The 20,652-nt window shown below is 34.2% G+C and overlaps 1 protein-coding gene across 2 annotated transcripts in view; it reads right to left on the bottom strand.

Moving 5' to 3' along the window:
- LOC148610052 (sodium-dependent multivitamin transporter-like) overlaps nt 1-20,652 on the bottom strand; it is a 43,369-nt gene that overhangs the window by 14,531 nt on the left and 8,186 nt on the right. Inside the window, exons 1-3 of one of the 2 annotated variants that reach the window (XM_088542008.1) lie at nt 3,592-4,138; nt 1,806-1,871; nt 1,438-1,489 (exon numbers count right to left, since the gene is read on the bottom strand). In XM_088542008.1, the coding sequence (XP_088398134.1) occupies nt 1,438-1,489; nt 1,806-1,871; nt 3,592-3,930 (457 nt within the window). In that variant the 5' untranslated portion in view covers nt 3,931-4,138. Of the gene's footprint in view, nt 1-1,437; nt 1,490-1,805; nt 1,872-3,591; nt 4,139-20,652 lie in introns of those variants that run through there. The other variant, XM_088542009.1, reaches the window with a different exon arrangement.

The following is a 20,652-nucleotide window of genomic DNA, read 5'->3' as shown; positions in this document are numbered from 1 at the left end:
TGAACTTTTTTTAAAGAGTAATCAAGGGAACTAAGATTCTAGAGAAAATTAAAAGAATTTTATCCAGGGACACAGTTCAGACAGAAAACAAACCCACACAACAAAGATCATAAAATAACCAAAATAATACACAGAAATTAAATGAGCAACTCCGACTCCAGTAAAAACTAGAACCATGGACCAGATGCATCGGTAGGGTAAGCGTCCTGTGCGGTCTAGAAACTTCCGCCAAGATGCACATAAAAAGTCAAGACCAGGGTAGACGATAGAGGAAATGAAATGACACGTTAAACAAATCAGTTTTCATGGTGCATATGGATACACCGTAACGATCCACGAGTTCATACTGACGACCATAAAACTTCTGTAGTGATGACTTCAACCTTGTAAACTTATAGCATGCTTTACTTTGTGCGAGAGTCTTTTATTTTTTATTACATGTTTCAAGGTAATTTGAAAATAATTTTAAGATACTAATTAGTGGAGAAACCCATATGTTTTGTTTCCGTAATCCATAAGTCAGTGGCATCTAAGCAATGCAATGGTATCAATTGTATTTAATCCACAAAATTTCTATAAATTAGACCTTTGAAAAGTATATATTGGTGCAACTATTTCATGGTATGAAATGCGTCTCTAATTTTCTTCCCAGCATTTGTTTTGAGTTTTAAACAACAAAAATCAACATAACATTTTTAAGAAAAACCCGAGTAATATATAAATGTATATAAACAGTAATGGTAGCGTTTAAGTGAGAATGTGTGTGGATACATATCCTTGTTAATTGAAAAAAAAAACCAACATTATAATGACAACACAGAATGACTTTACGATGTTCAACGTTACTAAATATTAGCCTTGTACGCTTATTACATGAATTCGTTGATTTATTTTACATGCACATGGTTGCATTTGTCTAAGTACAAAAAGGTGGATTTGACTTTGTTTTGTTTATTTTGTTTATTTTATTAAGAGCCAATTCTTGTTGGCAAGAACTGTTTCACCGATGTATACTCTATACATTCGTCAAGTAATGTAAATTTATCTTAAGTCGGTTCATATTAAAACAACAGTAAAACAGAAGCTTGACAGAGCTTTTGAAACATAAACATTAATAACAACGACAACATAATAGAAAATAATAAAGATAAAATTGTCAAGTTATTGTTATGATATCCAAATTTACGGTAAGTTTTGGAAAAGAAACTTCAATTTTTATTACTTATTAAAAAAGTGCCTTTTGAAATTCCTCGGAGTCGCAAACTTGTTTATAGGAGCTTCGTGGAAGTTTCAAAATTAAGGCACAATTTTAAAGGTACGTAAGTTAATCATTGCATTAATTTGTACATAATGACAAGACCACAATACTAGCTAAATTTATAGCTTATGTAAATAAGAAGTCAAAATCTATGTCCGACTAAGTGCATGTATACATACCTGCATTAAAGGCTAGAGCAGGGGCATACAAAACAATAGACATGTACATGATCTGAAAATCAAGTGAACGACATTCGTATTTGAAAATAAGGAATCCTTTTTAAGACATACGAATACATATTTTTAACAGTTCATATACTATTTAACATGTATTTTAATGTCTAATATTGAAGAGTTAGAAACATTCTACGACAAAACAACAAACAACAACTGATCAAATTGGCAAATATAAAAGAGTGTTGTTTCGGTCATCTGATATAACAAATGTTCAATCATTGAAGAATGTAATTCTGGTCATTTGAATACAAATTGATCCATCAAGTAATTGGACGTACTTTCAATTTAGTATCAATTATATTTAGACTTACCATATAAATACAAAAACATAATGTAACTAACAGACGTACACTTCTACTAAATCTGAGCTCTAGGTACTGAAATGGACAAATTGGAACGTTTGTAAAATTAATGGTTGGAAACAAGTAAAAATGGCAATATGTAGAGAACACTTTTGAATAAATCTTTTGAAAAAAGCAGTGTGCAAAGAATGGTCAATATATATTATCTTCGGTTATATTGTAGCGTGATTGCATCTTAGGCAAAATGCAATTAGTTGCCGTAATAACTCTCTATTAAAGATTGGTGTCCATACACATTCCATTTTACGATTGCTCTTACTGTGACAGTACTATTGTTCCTAGGGTGCCAGTTTTCGTGGTTTTTGTGTGTAGGCCGAACCACGAAGTTTGGTTCCCAACAAAATGGGGAATCCCATTGATGTGAAACATCAAAACCACGAATTCAACAATCCATGAACTAGTGTTTCGTCCCTTAACCACGGAAATTGGTGTCTACGAATTAAAGTACTTTCACTGTATCACCTTATTAAAGAATAGTGTCCATTTAAATTCCATTTCACGATTGCTGTCATCTTAACTTAACAGTGGTAACATCGAAAAACAAAACTCACTTTGATATTTCTATTTTTATGTTCAAAACATTAAACTATCAATTGAAATATAACCCTTGGTGGATATTGTTATAAAATTTCAGGTGAAAAAAACATGGCTAAACAGATGTAAAAAAAAAGATAATCCTTGATTAATAAAAATATCAAAAATTTGAATCTGGAAGTAAAATTTTGTAATAAGTATTAGGGAATTAAGTATTGGATTCACCAACGAATATAACCTATAACATTGATTTATGAAATAAAGGTGAGACATTCCTGACGTAACAAATTTATGTTTATGTTAATAGCCTAAGCACAAAATGGTAATACTCTGTTAAAAAATATTAGGCAAGGGTAATCTTTCCATTGATAGTTCATTTTTTGCGAATACGTGATAATCAAAAGTGCTTACAAAAGCGCTTAAAACTTAAAATGATTTATTATTCTCTTCAAATTTTCCCATGTATCTTAAAGTGTGAATTTAGACATTTGACAATCCATTTAAGTGCAAGTCTTTGTAAGAGACAGGCCAAATTGTGAAAAATAAAAATAAAAATGCAATGCGAATTCTCATCAATTGGCTAATATATGTTTACTCAAGGAAATCTTCTGTATTTGAAATTACTTCTATTCATACTCCGCACCACTACTATGTTTGAGGTTTTCATTTAACTAGTTAATAAGATTATTTGGAAGAATTATCTGTCCTTAAAGTGTTCATTTCAATTCAATTGACCAATTTGACATGAAAAATCCGCCGGTATTGTATAAATGGCTACATTACTGTGTTTTGCTCACTGCTTGATTCTTACAGAGACTGGCACATAACATCTTTTTGTCTATGAATGAAACACGAGACTATAATTTATAAAAACAAAGGTGAAAACCTGCTTTACACAAATAATACTTGTTTAACACTAACTATGTGACAAGCTATTTCTCCGCCATTGAACACGTATGTAAATAAATGTTTCCAAGGAGTTTGTTACAAATTGATACTGGGTTTAACAGTTAGTTTGTTGTAGTGGTAAGCCAAAGTATTTCTAAAACACACTTTTCATTGTCTTTTCTATGTTAAATAAAAAAACGAAAAAAAAACGTGAGTAAAAATCTTCAGGTAAAATGCTTTTAACAGGTTGTACACACACATACTAGATTATTATAAAACAGAGCTTTCTTATTTGAACGCTCTCGTGCTTTACCTCATAAACGCTTGTCAGTTTTAAATTGAAGAATATTGGAATATATATGCCTGCCACAAGTACGGTGGCTAAGGGTACAGACGGTACCACCCACATTGTCATTGAATCAAAAAGATACATTTCTGTTGGTAATCCAATCATGGAAACCGAAGATATAAAACTGGCCACTAAGGAAAGCGCAACGGGGACGGGTCCCATATTTCCACCGGCAAAAATCACTTCCTTCGTCGATTGGCGATTTCGGTTTTTGAATGCATGGTACACTCCGATCAAAAGTGAAATCGAAAGGGTTAAAGCAAAGATGACATTGTCAACCACTGAAAATGTTTTAGTTCTCATTATGTCGTAGTCAGTTTTATGAACTTGAATTTCAAAACACCAGGATTTAAAGTCAATACCGATTATACAAAAACTTGACAGTTCCTATTGTTTAACATTTTGCCTGCATACAGGTGACATGTTTTTCGGTTTACCGATGAATTTTATAAAATAACACTCCAATTATACTTATTTCTTCACCGAACGGAAAAATGTACCTTTTACTGAACTTTACACCTTTGAAATGATGTAAACATCCTTGTTTCACTAAATTTATATTTTATAAGCAAACAAATTACATGTCAGCACTCAGTTATTTATGGTCTTTTTTATATCTTTCTTTTCCACGAAACGACAGGAATACAAGAAAATTACCAAAATTCAAAGTTACAAACAAAAAATTACGATAGGGAAGCTTTGTGTATCCGGTTTTAAAAACGGAAAATCCAACATATCTTTTTTTAAAAACACGTTACTGTTTTAATTTGTCTTTTCAATGATCAAATTAATATAGGTCTTTAAAATAATTGGATGTTAATTACACTTGTCTTTCTTATATTAGCAAATTCTCCGCTAGTTCTACCCGCGGGTTATTGCTTATGTGAGTTAGCACAATAAAAGTCCGGTTTAGCAGGATCGGTTTTGTTTGATTGGTCAGTCATTCGTGTTCTGACATGAATCAAATATCTGCCATATGACGTTTAACCATAATGAATCAATCATTTCTGTATATGGTGGACCATGATAATTTGCATTAAGTGGAGAAGTTCACTACTGGTAGGGGCAAAGGTGAAAAAAAGAAGAAAAAACAAACAAAACTTGGAAATAGCAATAGGAAAACAGATTATGTTATAACTTATAAAACTTTACCAGTAAATAATAACTAGATAAGGTATGCTGAACAATTTGTGATGGAATGTTCCTATGTCAATGAATCTGAAATTGACCACACCCATTTTTTTTGGGTAAATTACCTATTGTCCTTTTAAAGTAACTTTGATACCTATGATAATAGTACGTGAGCTGAGATATCACCTTTGTACAATTCTCACTTGCCAATCTGATATAGTTCTCAAGCACCTTTTTACCTTCCATTTACGAATTAACATGTCGCTAAAAATAAACGTTTTTGTAGTATTCGACCACTTTTAAGTCCTTCTTGAGGCTACATCCAACTTTTTCGTTGTTTGATTGTTCAAATTTGTATGTTCTACTGAACGAAGTTAATCAACATTTGAAGATATTACCGTATAGCCCAGTGTCTCAACGTTTTTAATGGTGTCATGGGAATTGTCGTCACGATATCGGTTTTTGAGGAAAAGGCAAAATATGTACCACTTCACCAACCAAATATTGCTAACAGTGATAGTTTTCAATGCCAAAACCTGGAGAGTATTTACGCCTCAGTTAAACGTGTATTTTTTGGTATTTCCTGTGTAGCAATATTACAATTGGTACCTTTTAGGACTTTTCGATTTTCATAATCATATTATACCATTTTTTTCAAAATTGGGATTTTCGAATTCTCCATAAAAAGTCAGATAATTTCGACCATACAAGTTATTCAGCCAAAACCTCTGACGGATGTTTTAACTACCAACATTATGAAGCTAAGAAAATAAAATTTCCATCTAGATAGTCACAAAATTGAAAATATTGCCCCTACCCCTATGAAACCGATCTCAGTATGAAGCAACGCGCTCACTAACAGCATACCAGCACTTTAAATCTCACTATAGACCCTTTCTGTGGTAAGTTGGTGAGCATGCTCAATATACACTTCCGTGAGGTAGAGCTTGGGTAGAACAAAAGAATTTTTCTCGCGAAAATGTATATTAAGCATGCTTTACGCATGCTCATCGACTACCCCAACGTTAGCACAAAAGGGTCTGTTCGGGTATTTAGATTTAACAATGTATTTATACACTTCAACACAAACGCCTAAAACATACACAAAAAACATACAAAGTTCGATAAACAAATATGAAAGTGACAAAAAGAACTTCTTATTACAATATTGTTATAAGAAATATCTTTATAATGCCACGGGTAAACATTTTTTAAGACACGACGCACAACCTGGTTATCCATATGCTCATGTACGATTTTATGTTATGTCGTACATGACATAAAATGTATTCACGGAATGATAAAACTACTCATATCGTAACGGAAATATGCAAAATCATATTACACTAGTTACAATGAATAGTACACAATGAATAACAAAAAATATGCATATAATGCATAGACAGAAAAAAACCCATGTGATGAGAATTCTTTCCTCCAAATGGTCAAAATTGCTGTCGTAACAACCTTGCATAAAATTTAGGTTTTAGAATTAGGTTATTCTAAAACAATGTATTATAAACTAAACCGTCAATATGGGAATTTTATTCAGGTATTTTTTAACCACTGTCCCTACAGTTATCGACAGTAGATTAAAGCAGGGAAAATGTGCAGATGAAGATGCTTCTTTTATTTCTACAAATACAAGCAAAAAAGCAATACACTGAAACTGCCGCCCAAATCTTTTGGACTTTTAAATTGGTTAAGTTAAGACAGGTGTTCGGATAAACAAGTTTCAGAATACTTTAAATGACATAAAAGGCCTTTTAAAAATCTGGTTTATACAGGTTTTGGGAATTGGGGTCCGAGTTAATCATGTACTTTCTTTTGTTATTTTGATTACTATGTACTTTGCTGTGTGTGTCAAGAACAAAAAGAAAAGTAATAATTTGTCTAAACGTGTCTAAAATCAGCAGGAACGGTTTCTATAAAGTGTCTGAAAACAGTAGGCTTGATTTGTCTTCAACGCACATGAGCAGTGGGATAAATTTTCTAAACTAAATAAAAGTTGTGGTCTCGAGTTGACTAAACTGTATAGAAACGTTGCTCTCGATTAATGTAACCTGTAAAAAAGCAGTGGTCTCGGTTCTCGAAACTGTAGAAAACAGAGGTTTTTGTCTACACTGTACAAATGCGGTAGTCTCGATTTGACGAAACTTTATAAAAAATGGCCTCGTTATGTGTTTACTGTTCAGAAGTAGTGAACAAATTTGTGTATATTGTATAAAATTCGATGTTATTACCTGTCACTCTTTTTTTGTGCAACTGTTTAAAAAATTCAAATACCGTCTGGTTGGTTTTTAGAGTAAGCGAGCTGTCTCGATGGCTGAAGGCAGTGGGTTCGATCCTCGACTTTTTCATACCAAAGACTTTAAAATTTGCTTCTTTGATTCGGAGAAAGACTGACATGTCCCAGTAAGTTGGTATGCTTACCTACAAGCTAGCAAAATATACCTCCGGCTCAGTGTGTCAGGTTAATACAAAATAGGTTATGTTCGATTTGTCAATCTCGTCCCAAATACATAGAATATCTGCCATAACACATCAAACCATTATCAATCAATCCAGCTGTCAATACTATACAAAGCCAGTTGTATAAGAATGTGCTTTGGTACAAATGCAGCGATTTCAGAATGTAAGCTATAAACGTAATCATCTGCCTCAGAGGGTTAAACTTTTCAAAAACAGTTGTCACAGTTTCTATATACTAAACAGAACCATAGGTTTTATGTTGTCTATTGGGTACAAATCTGTGGTCTCAAATAATGTACACTAAACATATTCGACAGTGCCTCACTTTACATTTGACATTGTGTAGGAAAAAAATAAACCTACCTCATATGTACTCGTAAGGTTAAGGTTATAAATTACAGGTATATGCACATGCGCTGATAAGAAAATTGAAAACGGAAACGCCGGTAAAGCCCACATATACATTGTATTGAAAATATATAACTCAGCAGGTACACCAATAACCGTTGTTGACGACAGAAAACTGGCAAATATAGACAGAGCCACCGGCACCACATCCATATTTCCTCCAGCAAGGAGAACTTCCTTTGTACTCTGTCTGTGACGATTCTTAATGGCAGTGTAGATTCCAATAAAAAAAGAAATTCCTAGGGTGATTGCGAAAATGATGTAATCAAGAATAGAAAATTCGTTTTTCGGGATCATAGTCAAACGCAACAATACAAGACTTTCAAGTGAATATCATGTAACTATCCCAGCGCCCAGATTTGGGAGAATACGCTTAGATGTAATGGAGATAGAAAATGTTGCCACACGAGAAGAGTCTATTGTCAATTTACAGTAACATACTCCACATACTCTCATACTGAAATGATCATACATTTGATTTTTGTACAATTTATGGTTTAATATTTCTTTACATTAATATATAAAAATCTGTAAATGTAAATGACTGTAAAATGGTTAAATACATAAATGTGCATACGTAATTTGTTTTAGAGAACTAAGCGTTTGAAGAGATTTAATCAGATCGTTTGCCACATAGGATTTTGGTTGTTGATACAACCAGATGGATTTTATGTAGATGAGATTAACAAGGCTTGACAGTTGTATTTAAATAACGGTTTAATTTTAGAAATAAGTAGGAGAGTTAGAAAAGAATTAAGAACAGAGATCGAGTAGCTCACTATCAAATACATCTGTTAAAGGAACTCAATGTGACACACAAATTTATTCCTTACTATATAATTAAATTGTTATTGCTTACATTTACGAGTATAATATTCCACTCCCGACCTCGTGAAGGTTATATCCATTCAGAACAATATTCAACAATATAAATACAATAACCTGAGGTATGACTCTACGTTTTTGTTAGTAAAGACATAGTAATCAAAGGAGCCAGGATTCTTGCGGAAATCAAACGAATGTAATCCAAGGTCAAAGACCAGGCATGTAAACTGATACACACACAGCACAGAACGTTAAATAACCATTACAATACGTACAATGCAACAAAAGTAAATGAGCAACTCGAACTCCACTACAAAACTGGGAGCATGAACCAGGTACACCGTTGGGGTAAGCGTCCTCTGCTTATTATTAAACATCCGCCATTGTGGGCATTATATGTTGATTGCTAATTATTCTCCATACTGTTTTGGTTTGAAACTTGTTTGTGTCAATTTTGAATATTTGTATCAATTATATTAATATTTCTCTGACGATCTAATACTCATATCTAATGGATTAGTTTTAGACTTTTTTCTATACTAATATACAGTATAATAACCCAGCTTTTCATTTATTGACAAACGAGATCTGAAACCCCTATGACATATAGCATGATCAAAGTTAAATGAGCTCTGAAAAATATTAAAGTATAACTGATTATTTGAACATAAAACGTGATTTTAATGTTGCCTTTTAAATCCGTTTTTATTTATATACAAGTCACTTGATAACTAAGGACATATTCTAAACGTGTTCTCACACGTCGGCATACGTTGTTGAACCTGGAGTGCGTGGAAAAAAATGAAAGGTACGAAAATGTTCAATGGGTGCAAACATGTTGTTTATGAATAAAACACACGTTCGACTAACTCAAGATGTACGATATCCATACGCTCATGTGCACTGGATGGAAGGATGCTAATAGATATTAAAACGAACCTTCAAGGTCTGTCTAACGGTAAACAATACCTGTTTAACGTATTAAATTTAAATTATCGTATTTCTTCATAAATTACCTTCAGATTTATAATTTATAGAATGCAATTATATCTTTGTGTTAATGAAGAGTATGATGTTGTCTCTTACTGATTATAGACCCATCTTTCCAAAGCCAAGACTAAGAACATTTATATAATAGGAAAGGAAAACAAATCAAAGACAAAAACTCGTGGTATGAATCATATGTGGATTCTCACAAACTCTAAAGATCTTTTAGTTAATCTTAAATCTCAATATTATATTCTACGTTACCCCATGATAAATTGAAAATCAATATAGAAGAAATCATTTACCAGAACAAGAAATCAACGCGACTACTGACACAGCTTCCACTGCGTCATAGTTTATGTCTTTACCTCGAACCTTGACGAAAGTAGTCATCTTACTGTAAACATATATGTGACAAACGAGATAATTTTGATTTTAGAATAATAAACAATTACATACCAGATGCCCTGCATATGGTGTTTATATTTCTAAATTGTAAAGATGTGCCACTTTTCCGTCTTCTTAGTGCGGCATCGTTGCATGAAAGACAAGTTTTTGGACCAGGATTAGAAATAAATACGTCTCATAAGCCGCCTAAAAAGATTTATTTCCAATATCACAAGATCTTACTGATTAATATTATGTTTCTAACAAACATGTTATAAATGATTGATTTTTCATAGTGTCAACAAATTTATTTTCTGTACCTTTTACTTTTATTTGATTGTTTTCATCTTAAGCTTGGTGCTTCTTCCCTACAAAGTTCGAAAAATAATTTTAATATATCTTTTCTCTTTTGCTGCGTTGGAAGTAGGTCTTTTCTTTGTTCTACTTGTATTTTACATTTATTTTACCTATTTATTGAATATATATTTTTGTACTCTTTTGAATACTTATTTACTTGATAAAGAGTCTCCATATTTTGTAAAAAAACAATTCCAAAATACCTTCTGAGAATATACACAAGAAGTCAAAATGTCAACATTTTTATTGACAACAAATTTGTCCAGTGTGGTGGTACTCCGAAATAGGAAAGTCACGACATTACTCGACAGCAAAATCGTTATGTATATTCAGACGTATTTTCCCTGCCTGGTCTTTGTTTCTGGATTACATTTTTTTTTCATTTCCGGTAGAATGTTGGTTTCCTTTATTATTCTTTCGGCAGACGGATGGTAACGAATTGTACCCCGGTACTCGGTAAACTATTCCTTCACTCCTATCCTGTTTTTTGCCCCGTGCAGGTCCGGGTGTCAAAAGAATAGGCCTGCAGTTGCGCTAAGCTTGTCGTAAAAGGCGACTAAATAGTGCTCAGAACCTAGCCGGGGGCTAGGGCGCTCTGCCCACAAAGCAACTGGGATGTGTGCCCCAGGTGGTGGAATGGGGTACCCCTGGCGTGTTACATGCTGGGGTTGTCAGGCTATAATACGGAAAACCTGACCGCAAACCATAGCGGTGCACCGTGTTGGGAAAGATGCCACGTTCCTCGCACGTTAAAGAACCATACTGTGGTATTCTCCGTGAGTAGGAACCATAGGGCTCCGCCACAGGAGGCTAAATTGCCCGACCCTACCCACCTCTCCCTATTTCCAGTGGCAATCAAAATTTGTCGACCCCATTGTCCTTGTGTCCAATCCCTTTTTCATTTCATCATCATTTCATGTTCATTTTATCATCAATTTCATGTTCATCGTCTGAATACAGCTGAAATATTGCTGCTGGGACGTTAAACCCCAACAAACAAATAAACAAACCTATACAGTTTTTATAGTGGATTTAATATAAAGAGTAATCAAGGGAACCAAGGTTGTAGCGGTAATCAAAAGAATGTAATCCAGGGACAAAGACCAGACATGGAAAACAGACATTCACAACAAAGAACATAAAGTAACTAAAATCATACATACAAAGCAACAAAAGTAAATGAGCAACTCGGACTCCACTAAAAACTGGGAGCATGGACGAAGTGCACCGGTAGGGTAAGCGTCCTCTGCTTTTCTAGAAACACCCGCCGAGTTACTCATAAAAAGTCGAGTCCGGTGTAGACAAACGAGGAAAGGAAAACTATGACCCGTTGAATACATCAGTTTTCATGGTGCTGATGGATACACCATAACGATCCACAAAGAGACATCGTTCACTAGATCATTTGATCTCAGTGTTCGCTTTAAAGAAAATGTTTTGTTTTTGATTATCCTACTTGTGTTTTTTTTTCATCGAACTTGAGATCAGACACTACAAAGTCAGCCTCATATATTGACCTACACTTAGAGATCGACCGAGGAAAACTCATGACCATAACTATACGACAAATGCGATGACACTCGTCAATTGACATCATCCCTTCAGCACCTGTGTATTGTGTGTTATTATAATTCAAACAACTCATACGTTATGATAGAGTTTGCTGAAACTACGCGGACTTTTCATAAAATTCACAGCTTCTCACAATTAAGCTTCTTAAACAGGGTAATATTGTTACAAATTTAAAGTTATCAGTACAGAATTTGTGGATCGTTATGGGATTTCAATCTGCACCACATAACAGTTTCACTGGACGTGGCTTTTAATGAGCAACCATGTAGGTGTTTCTAGGAAAGCAGTGGACACTTACCTCACAAGTGCAACTGTTCCATGCCTCCAGTTTTAGTGGAGTCTGGGTTGCACATTATCTTTATTTTCTTTGAGCGTGTTATTTTAGTCGTTTCATGTTTTTTTCTTGTTGTGCGTGTCTGTATTCTCTGTCTGGTTTTTGTCCTTGGAATTCCGCTCGAACCTTTGTTGATAACTGTTTACCATTTACAACCGGCGGCAATTTTGTACTGGCATACATGTATTTAAATGTAATATACAGGAAATAACTGGGGAGTTCAGCACGTTATGAAACCTTGTATAAATAATCCTTTCCGTTGAAAATACTGGTACTAAGGTAGGACCATTGCAATGGTTTTGAAATGTACGGTTTTACCTGGATATTGCTATTTGTTATACGGACTTTCCATTCTAAATATTCATTCTGACAATTGCGTATAGTCTGTCAGTTCGGTAATTTTCTTATTATGCTTCATTTAAGTACCATTCTGTTCAATAATCAGACATTGGGTTGCACATCATTTTCCTCAATTTGGTCTTTTATGCCTAAAATGCATTCCTTACCTCTAGAAAAAAAAAGATATTTAAATTTATTCTAAAGAATCTATGACAGATAGTTTTTGACTGTTTATACAGGAAAAAAAATGCTGGAAAATTGTTCCGCCATTTTACCATAGGATACTTCAAATATATTTGACAAACACTTAGATGGTTTTTTTTCAAGAGGTCGTGAGGTATAAATATTTGGATAATGCCATAAAATCTCTGAGTTTTTTTCTTCATGTGCCACACCTTATACACACTTTACACTGATTTTTATACAATTAAAGAAGTGCTTAAATATCTTCAATGCTTCAACCACATTTATTGTTACAAGGATTTGACTGGAAGTATGGTCTGCCGTTATGAACTCCGAGGACTTTTTAAATCAGCCATGAGTTGATATCTACTTAAATAATCTTGTATGAACTAGATAAGGGAATCAAGATGTCACCCGAGAAACTAAAGCACAAGAACTCCCACAAAAAAAAAAAAAAAAAAAAAAAAAAATGCCCAAAGAGACAACAGGTGTTCCAGAAGGGTGGCATGTCCTGCTCCAACAGTGGCACCATATTGCAAAGGAGAACTAATACGGTAATAATCTAGCAAAACTTATGTAGCTCCGCGACATGTGTCAAACATTACAAGCATTAGAGCATAATCATCCATTTGTATCTTGTTGTAAGCGTAGTAGACAACTTGGAAATATTTGACAAATATCCGAAATTGACAAAATTAGATTAAGATAACGAAAAAATCACTATAAAACATATGCCAGTATCAAGTTATCGAAAATATCACTATTAACTTTAACCGGATCTGCGATTTTCGTACATAGGACTTATTCAAAGAACATTTTTTTATTTAACTATAGACCAAAATTTCACCATATAAAGCGTTTTGAAAATGTTAAACCATATCATTGTTAGAAAAACAAAGTCATTGAAGTGTGCTATGATTACAAAAATCAATATCAAAAACATTTACTTCCGGTACAGGATGAAATAAAATTTATATCTCCAGATATGGACATGTAAACTTAAATAAAAACTTTTGTAATTTTGGCATTCTTAGGATAGCTATGTAATAATAATTGTAAAAGAGAAGAGATTTGTACTGACCTACCCACTTTGACTTGTGTCAAAGGAGCTATTCATTGGGCTAGAAGGTGTTAAGTTCGGTTGGTAGTCAATCCGGTAAGACGTCGAATGTAATCTTGTCTCATCTGGGAAATCAAAACTTGATATCGGTCGATCAGATTGTGATGTAGTCGACCGTAATACCTCTTTAGTAATGATATTAACAAAGGCTGAATATACCCCTGACTGAGAAGTTCACTTGACAAGATCCGTGCTCTGCAGAGAAAGTCCGATTACAGATCACAGGCTTCACAGTAATACATCAATTGTAATATGTATACTCCATAGGCTGGTGATGTTGGTATATTACCACTTAGAAAGGGAAAGTTTACTATTAAGGAGATTTGAGCCAACGTATTTTTTTCGAACGTCGACAAATGTTTAGTAAAACGTTGTAGTGTGACAGGGCTATAAAGTCTAGGATATAATACTTAATTATCAAGTAACTTCTTAAATAAAGTGTCTAAAGAGCCACTGAGATTCATAAACTTATACAACCAGTGCTACTAGTCCAAGTGTTTCGTTGCCCATACAGTATTTTAATTTTATCCGTTTGATGACACTGAATTTAGATAAGTCCAGTATTTTGTAATTTCAAATGGAAGACACGACCACTTTCATCAGACATCCCATAATTCATGATCTTGTACACCATTGTATGCCACAAGTTTATTATAGTATCATTCAATGTTGCATATATTTACATCTCATTAAAGACAGCTCTAAATATTTTAGTTAAAGCAAAAAAAATATATATATCTTGCGAAATATACGCTGGCTGCTTTTGTTCAGGTGTAACAATACTATTTGTGTGTCTAGGTAAAAAAATGTGCAATTACTTGTGAAAAGCTGATCGAGAAAAATGTCTGGAATCTCTTATATTACAATACCATTTGAATGCAAGACTATCGATAAGTATACGCGAGGTAGGACTTGGAATAGAACAAACAAATTTTCTTTGCCGAAATATATATTGGGCATGCACAATACTAACCAAACAGTAAAGGTGTATGGTATACCGATGATCGATTTTTTTTCTTTTTCAAATGAATCAGTTTTTTTATTGAGGCAAAACAAAATAGTGTAAGAGTCATTCTTAAAAATTAAATACCAAAGCAACTTTTCAGCAATCTTTTAAATAAAGCAAGTAAATCGCTTAATTTTTATCCTTTTTAGATTGTTCAAGTTGAAATTGCGGCGAATAATGTTTCCGCATTTTTGCATTACGCTTCCCTTTTCATACCTTACGTCTCCACATTTTTGTTAATGAAGTTTTCCTTACATGAATATTTTTATTCAATAATTATGCCTCTGTCGTTCTTTACTAAATTAGCCATTATTTTCCAAAGATCAAAATGCTGTGAAACAATGTTACTGCCTTCAAAAAAACACGGAAGGGTAAATAACAGTATATAAATATTAATCATTTTAAAATGTGAATTCTTTTTTGTAGTCCAAAACGTTTCATATTACTTTTACTAGATATGATATTTTGTACTTTTATCTATCAAATTAACTGTTTGTGTGTATCCTCTCACCCATTATTTTTGCCCCGACAACAGCCTCATTTCTTTTTTTTTATCATGTTTTATTTGTTTTTAGTTCCTTTTAAACTTAAATGTGACTACATTTTTTCTCATTGATTATTCACAAGTTCACAAAGCTTCTTTCGTCATAAATTGTCTATATCACAAAAATATTTGGTCGAAAATTTTCTATACTGTTCAAAGATGGGGGTAAAAAATTGTCTTTACTGAATACGAGGATGTGTCAACACCTGTTTATACAGACAAAATCAGTTGATCCGAGTTGTCTTAATGTGTGTACAAAATTTGAGATAAAAATGTGTCTGAACTCTCCAAAAGTGGTGCCCTTAAATTGAGTAGTTCGTACAAAAGTAGTAATATCAAATAATTTACAAAAGCAGTGGTCTTAATTAGCATATTTTGTACAAATGCATCAGTCACATATTGTTAATTATTCAACAGAATCATTGTTCCAAGTTGACTACACCGTACAAAGACAAAAAAAAAAGTAGTCTCAATTTCTAATTGTAAACATGTACTTAACAAAATCAATGGCCATGCATGCGCAATTAATGGTATCAATGTATACTGTAGACCTGCCAGAGGTCATCAATCTACAGGTCATAAACATTCTATAGAAAACTAAATTTACCTCATATGTACTTGTAAGATTAAGGTTATAAATCACAGGTATATGCACATGCGCCGACAAAAAAATTGCAATCGGGAACGCCGGTAAAGCCCACATGTACATTGTATTGAAGACGTATGATTCTGCAGGTACACCAATAACCGCTATGGATGACATGAAACTGGCAAATAAAGACAGAGCCACCGGCACTACACCCATATTCCCTCCAGCAAGGAAAACTTCCTTCGTAGTCTGATTGTAACGATTCTTAATGGCATTGTAGATGCCAATAAAAAGAGAAATTACTAGAGTGATCGCGAAAATAATAAAGTCAAGAGTCGAAAATTCATTTTTCGAGAGCATAGTCAATGGACAACACCATAAAACACTCTTTAGAATGTGCTTTAACTATACCACGACTAGAATTTAAAAAAAAAATCGATAAGATAAAATGGAGACAGTAAAATTTAAAGAAAAATATCATTCATTTATTCAGTAACACGATAATAGTCTAATTATAAGTTTATGGTAACCTGCTTTCAGATTGACGTGATCGTGCATTTGGACTGGTTAACAATTTCAGATTATTTCTCGTTCCATTGTAAGATATAAATTTAATTGATTATCAATGAATCTTTCAATATTATAAAGGTTAAGTGTAGTTTGTTCACCCAAAGGAGAAAGTTCAGTAGGGACCCCTTTTGGCTTAATAATTTGGTCATTTTTGAAGAAAAAACGGTTAAAGCTGTTTTCTATGCAGTAGTATAATAAAATGGTCGCAAACACTGAATACTAGATGTTTTTGAAGATATTTATGACGTTTTTCCAGAAATAATAGGATGCATTTATGTAACTTACAAAAACCTTTAACTTTTAACATTGCAATTTTTAAGATTGTTTTTGTATGGAACAAAAGTGGCCACACATTTCACTCAAGATAATTTAACATGAGTTGTAACTGACAATTATACACAAAATATATGAAGCATGAGAATGAACACGCATGTGGTCATTGCTAAAAGAGTGAAAAACTGCACGAAATGTGATGTTTTCCAGCCTTTTAAAGATTTTCCATTTTAATCCATATTTGAAAAGCAAATATGACTCTAAATGTTCATATTATTACCATAAACCAATCAAATTAACTATAAAACACATTAAAGAGCTGGAGAAGAAACATAAACTTTTCTTCATGTAGACTGTTTTTGAGGCCAAATTTTGCCCTAACCAAACCAACTTAATTTGTACACAACCGGTTTAACGATGACCTTTAATGATTGATATTCACCTCGATCCCCACCAACTACTAACCGTTTCCCTGTGATCAAAGAAGCCCCGTGCAGGTCCGGGTGTTAAAAGAATAGGCCTGCAGCTGCGCTAAGCTTGTCGTAAAAGGCGACTAATAGTGCTCAGAACCCTAACCGGGGGCTAGGGCGCTCTGCCCACAGAGCAACTGGGTTATGTGCCCCAGGTGGTGGAATGGGGTACTCCTGGTGTATTACATGCTGGGGTTGTCAGGCTATAATACGGAAAACCTGACCGCAAACCATAGTGGTGCACCGTGTTGGAAAAGATGACACGTTCCTCGCACGTTAAAGAACCCTACTGTGGTATTCTCCCGGAGTAGCACCCATAAGGCTCCGCCACAGGAGGCTAAATTGCCCGACCCTACCCATCTCTCCCTATTTCCAGTGGCAATCAAAGTTTGTTGACCCCATTGTCTTTGTGTCCCATCCCTTTTTCATTTTATCATCATTTCATGTTCATTTTATCATCATTTCATGTTCATCGTTTAAATATACCTGAAATATTGCTGCTCGGACGTTAAACTCCAACAAAGAAAGACAGAAAGAAAGTGATCAAAGAAATAATATGTTGAAATAGATCAGAAAGTAGAGCTCATCACAAGTTAAAATTACTATATTCGACACTATACCTTGTTGCATTAATAGAATAATAGCAATCGAAAGGCACAAATTTTGATTGTTGAAACTACCAGATCGATTCTATGATGATGAGATTAATAGTAATTGACAGTAATCATGAATTAAAAGAATTCGGAAGAGAGTATATTTTGTATAAAACATGTTCAAATATGGGCGTTTTGATCCGTGTTTGAACTAGTTCAATGTTAAATAAAGGACGGGTTGAGATTACCTATGAATACGGCTTACTTTAATACTTAAACTTAAAAAAAATCACAAAATATACTGCATGTAATATTAATAAATGATAGATCTACGGTGAACCATTATCCCTTTATTATATATATATATATATATATATATATACAACGTCTCAGAATGTGACGACTCTATTTGCTACACTGCTCCATCGGATCAAATTGATAAAGGGGAGATATATAAACGTACAGAAAGGTCTGAAAAATTCCCAACGATGTTAGAACTGTCAAATTTGCGATGCAAATTTTTGGTCGTTCCCTCCGCGGGACTCGAACTCGTACTGCTTTGACATCTATGGCAACACCGCCTGCACAAAGTCCAGCGCTCTAGACCACTCGGCCAGCTAGGCTATATAAAAATATGAAAAATGAACTGTCCCGTACCACCATACATCGTGTACTAAGTTACAGCCCTAGATTAATCCTACGAGGAGGAATGACCCGGCTAGTGAAAGCTGTATTTTTATATAGCCCAGATGGCCGAGTGGTCTAGGGCGCTGGACTTTGTGCAGGCGGTGTTGCCTTAGATGTCACAGCAGTACGAGTTCGAGTCCCGCGGAGGGAACGACCAAACATTTGCATCGCAAATTTGACAGTTCTAACATCGTTGGGAATTTTTCAGACCTTTCCATATATATATATATACAGTATATATTTTTCAAAAGAAAAAGTTTCATGTTTAAAAATATACTGGGATATATATATATATATCCCTATACGATATCATTAACATTAGGTCAATAGGAAATTAGGGTTGAAGCAAAAAAATATAGTGGCGCAAATTTGCAACAACAAAAAAATATTTTTCAGCAGTAGTGCCAGCTTATATCAATGGCTAATCCCTATAAACATCTTATAGGTCATGGCTGGGCGCGGTATTCAAAAATAAAAAAAAAGAAATCAATTATTCCAATGAAATAATAGAAAGCATTATTTCCCATTATTACCAATGCATAAAACTGCTTAAAACTCAAAGAACTTTATTCCTCTTTTTTTATTTGTTTATGTTGTTAAATTAGACGCTTTCAATGAAGAGCGCATGATAGTAGGTCGCCTTACGTCACAGACGTCTTCCACTTTCTCCTGTTTGTTTGTTGGATGGGGTTTAACGCCCGAGCAGCAATATTTCAGCTATATTCAGGCAATGAACATTAAGTGGATGACAAAATGAACATGAAATGATGATGAAATGAAAAATGGGATGAGACACAAGGATAATGGGGTCGAGAAATTTTGATTGCCACTGGAAATAGGAAGAGGTGGGTATGGTCGGGCAATTTAGCCTCCTGTGGCGGAGTAGGGTTTTTTAACGTGCGAGGAACGTGTCATCTTTCCCAACACGGCGCACCACTATGGTTTGCGGTCAGGTTTTCCGTATTATAGCCTGACAACTCCAGCATGTAACACGCCAGGAGTACCCCATTCCACCACCTGGGGCACATAACCCAGTTGCACTGTGGGCAGAGTGCCCTAGCCCCCGGTTAGGGTTCTGAGCACTATTAGTCTCCTTGTACGACAAGCTTAGCGCAGCTGCAGGCCTATTCTTTTGACACCCGGACCTGCATTTTTTTCTGTAGATCTTTCGTATCAACGAATTTAGTATATACATTATTAATGAACATCATATTTGATATAAAGTTTAAGATGTATTTTACAAAGGGGATCTTTTTAAAACTGTTTAATGTCACTTGTTTTTGGTTTATTCGATATTTAAACATTTCATTCTTAATGTCAATTACTTTAAAGCTTGACATAGTAAAAAGTAACTTCACTAAGTTATCATAGTTATGTCAAGTTTTATTTATTTCCTAGTGTGCATTATCTATGTACATCATACATCATAATATGTTCAAATATGTTTGAATATGATGAATTCCATTGCTTTTCAATGAGAGCGTGAAAGTACTAACCTTATCTGGTAGCTTCGACTCATTTGTGTATGTTGATTGCAGTTAAAATAAAAACTTTTTACCAATATGCATTTTTATCATTTACATGCATTTTTGTAAAATTTCCAATTTCTGGTATGTACTCCCGGCACAAGTGTTGCATGAAAAATCAGTCATTGTAATTCATATTTTGTGTGGAACTTAACTTTACATAATCATTTTAATGTATGATGTGCATTTTTATCATTTGATACATGTATATATAGTTACTGACTAAGGTAAGACTGTCAAGGTATTATTTATGAGGAAGATTCTCGTCCCAACCTGTCCGAGAGACACCCATACCACCTCCATGTGGGTAAAACGTTACCAAGTAGATGTTTGTCATCTGGATGTTGAGTTGAGTACATTCTGAGGGTTATAGGAGATAATACATCTTTGGTGGCAACACACCTCTTGAGAACTCCGGCTCTTGTGTAGCGAACAAGAAGTATGGGGTGGGGGGGGGGGGGCTTCTGTATGGTTAGCCCTGGGAGGGAGCAGATTTAAAATCTTTGAAGATATACTGAAAACTCAATTTAAATGTTGTTGAAGTTAGCTGTTGAAAGCAATGTAAGTTCCTATGGGCAATGAGAGAGATAACTTCCTGGTTGTATTGCCTCAGCCGTGCTGAGATCGCAACCCATACCTGAATGGGGGGGGG

The sequence above is a fragment of the Perna viridis genome, chromosome 8, assembly GCF_037379345.1.
Source record: "Perna viridis isolate PV_CMFRI_1.1 ecotype Kerala chromosome 8, ASM3737934v1, whole genome shotgun sequence".
In the NCBI taxonomy this organism is placed as follows: Eukaryota; Metazoa; Mollusca; class Bivalvia; order Mytilida; family Mytilidae; genus Perna; species Perna viridis.
The sequence above is the reverse complement of the archived record's forward strand: the minus strand, read 5'-3'. Positions and strand labels throughout refer to the sequence as shown.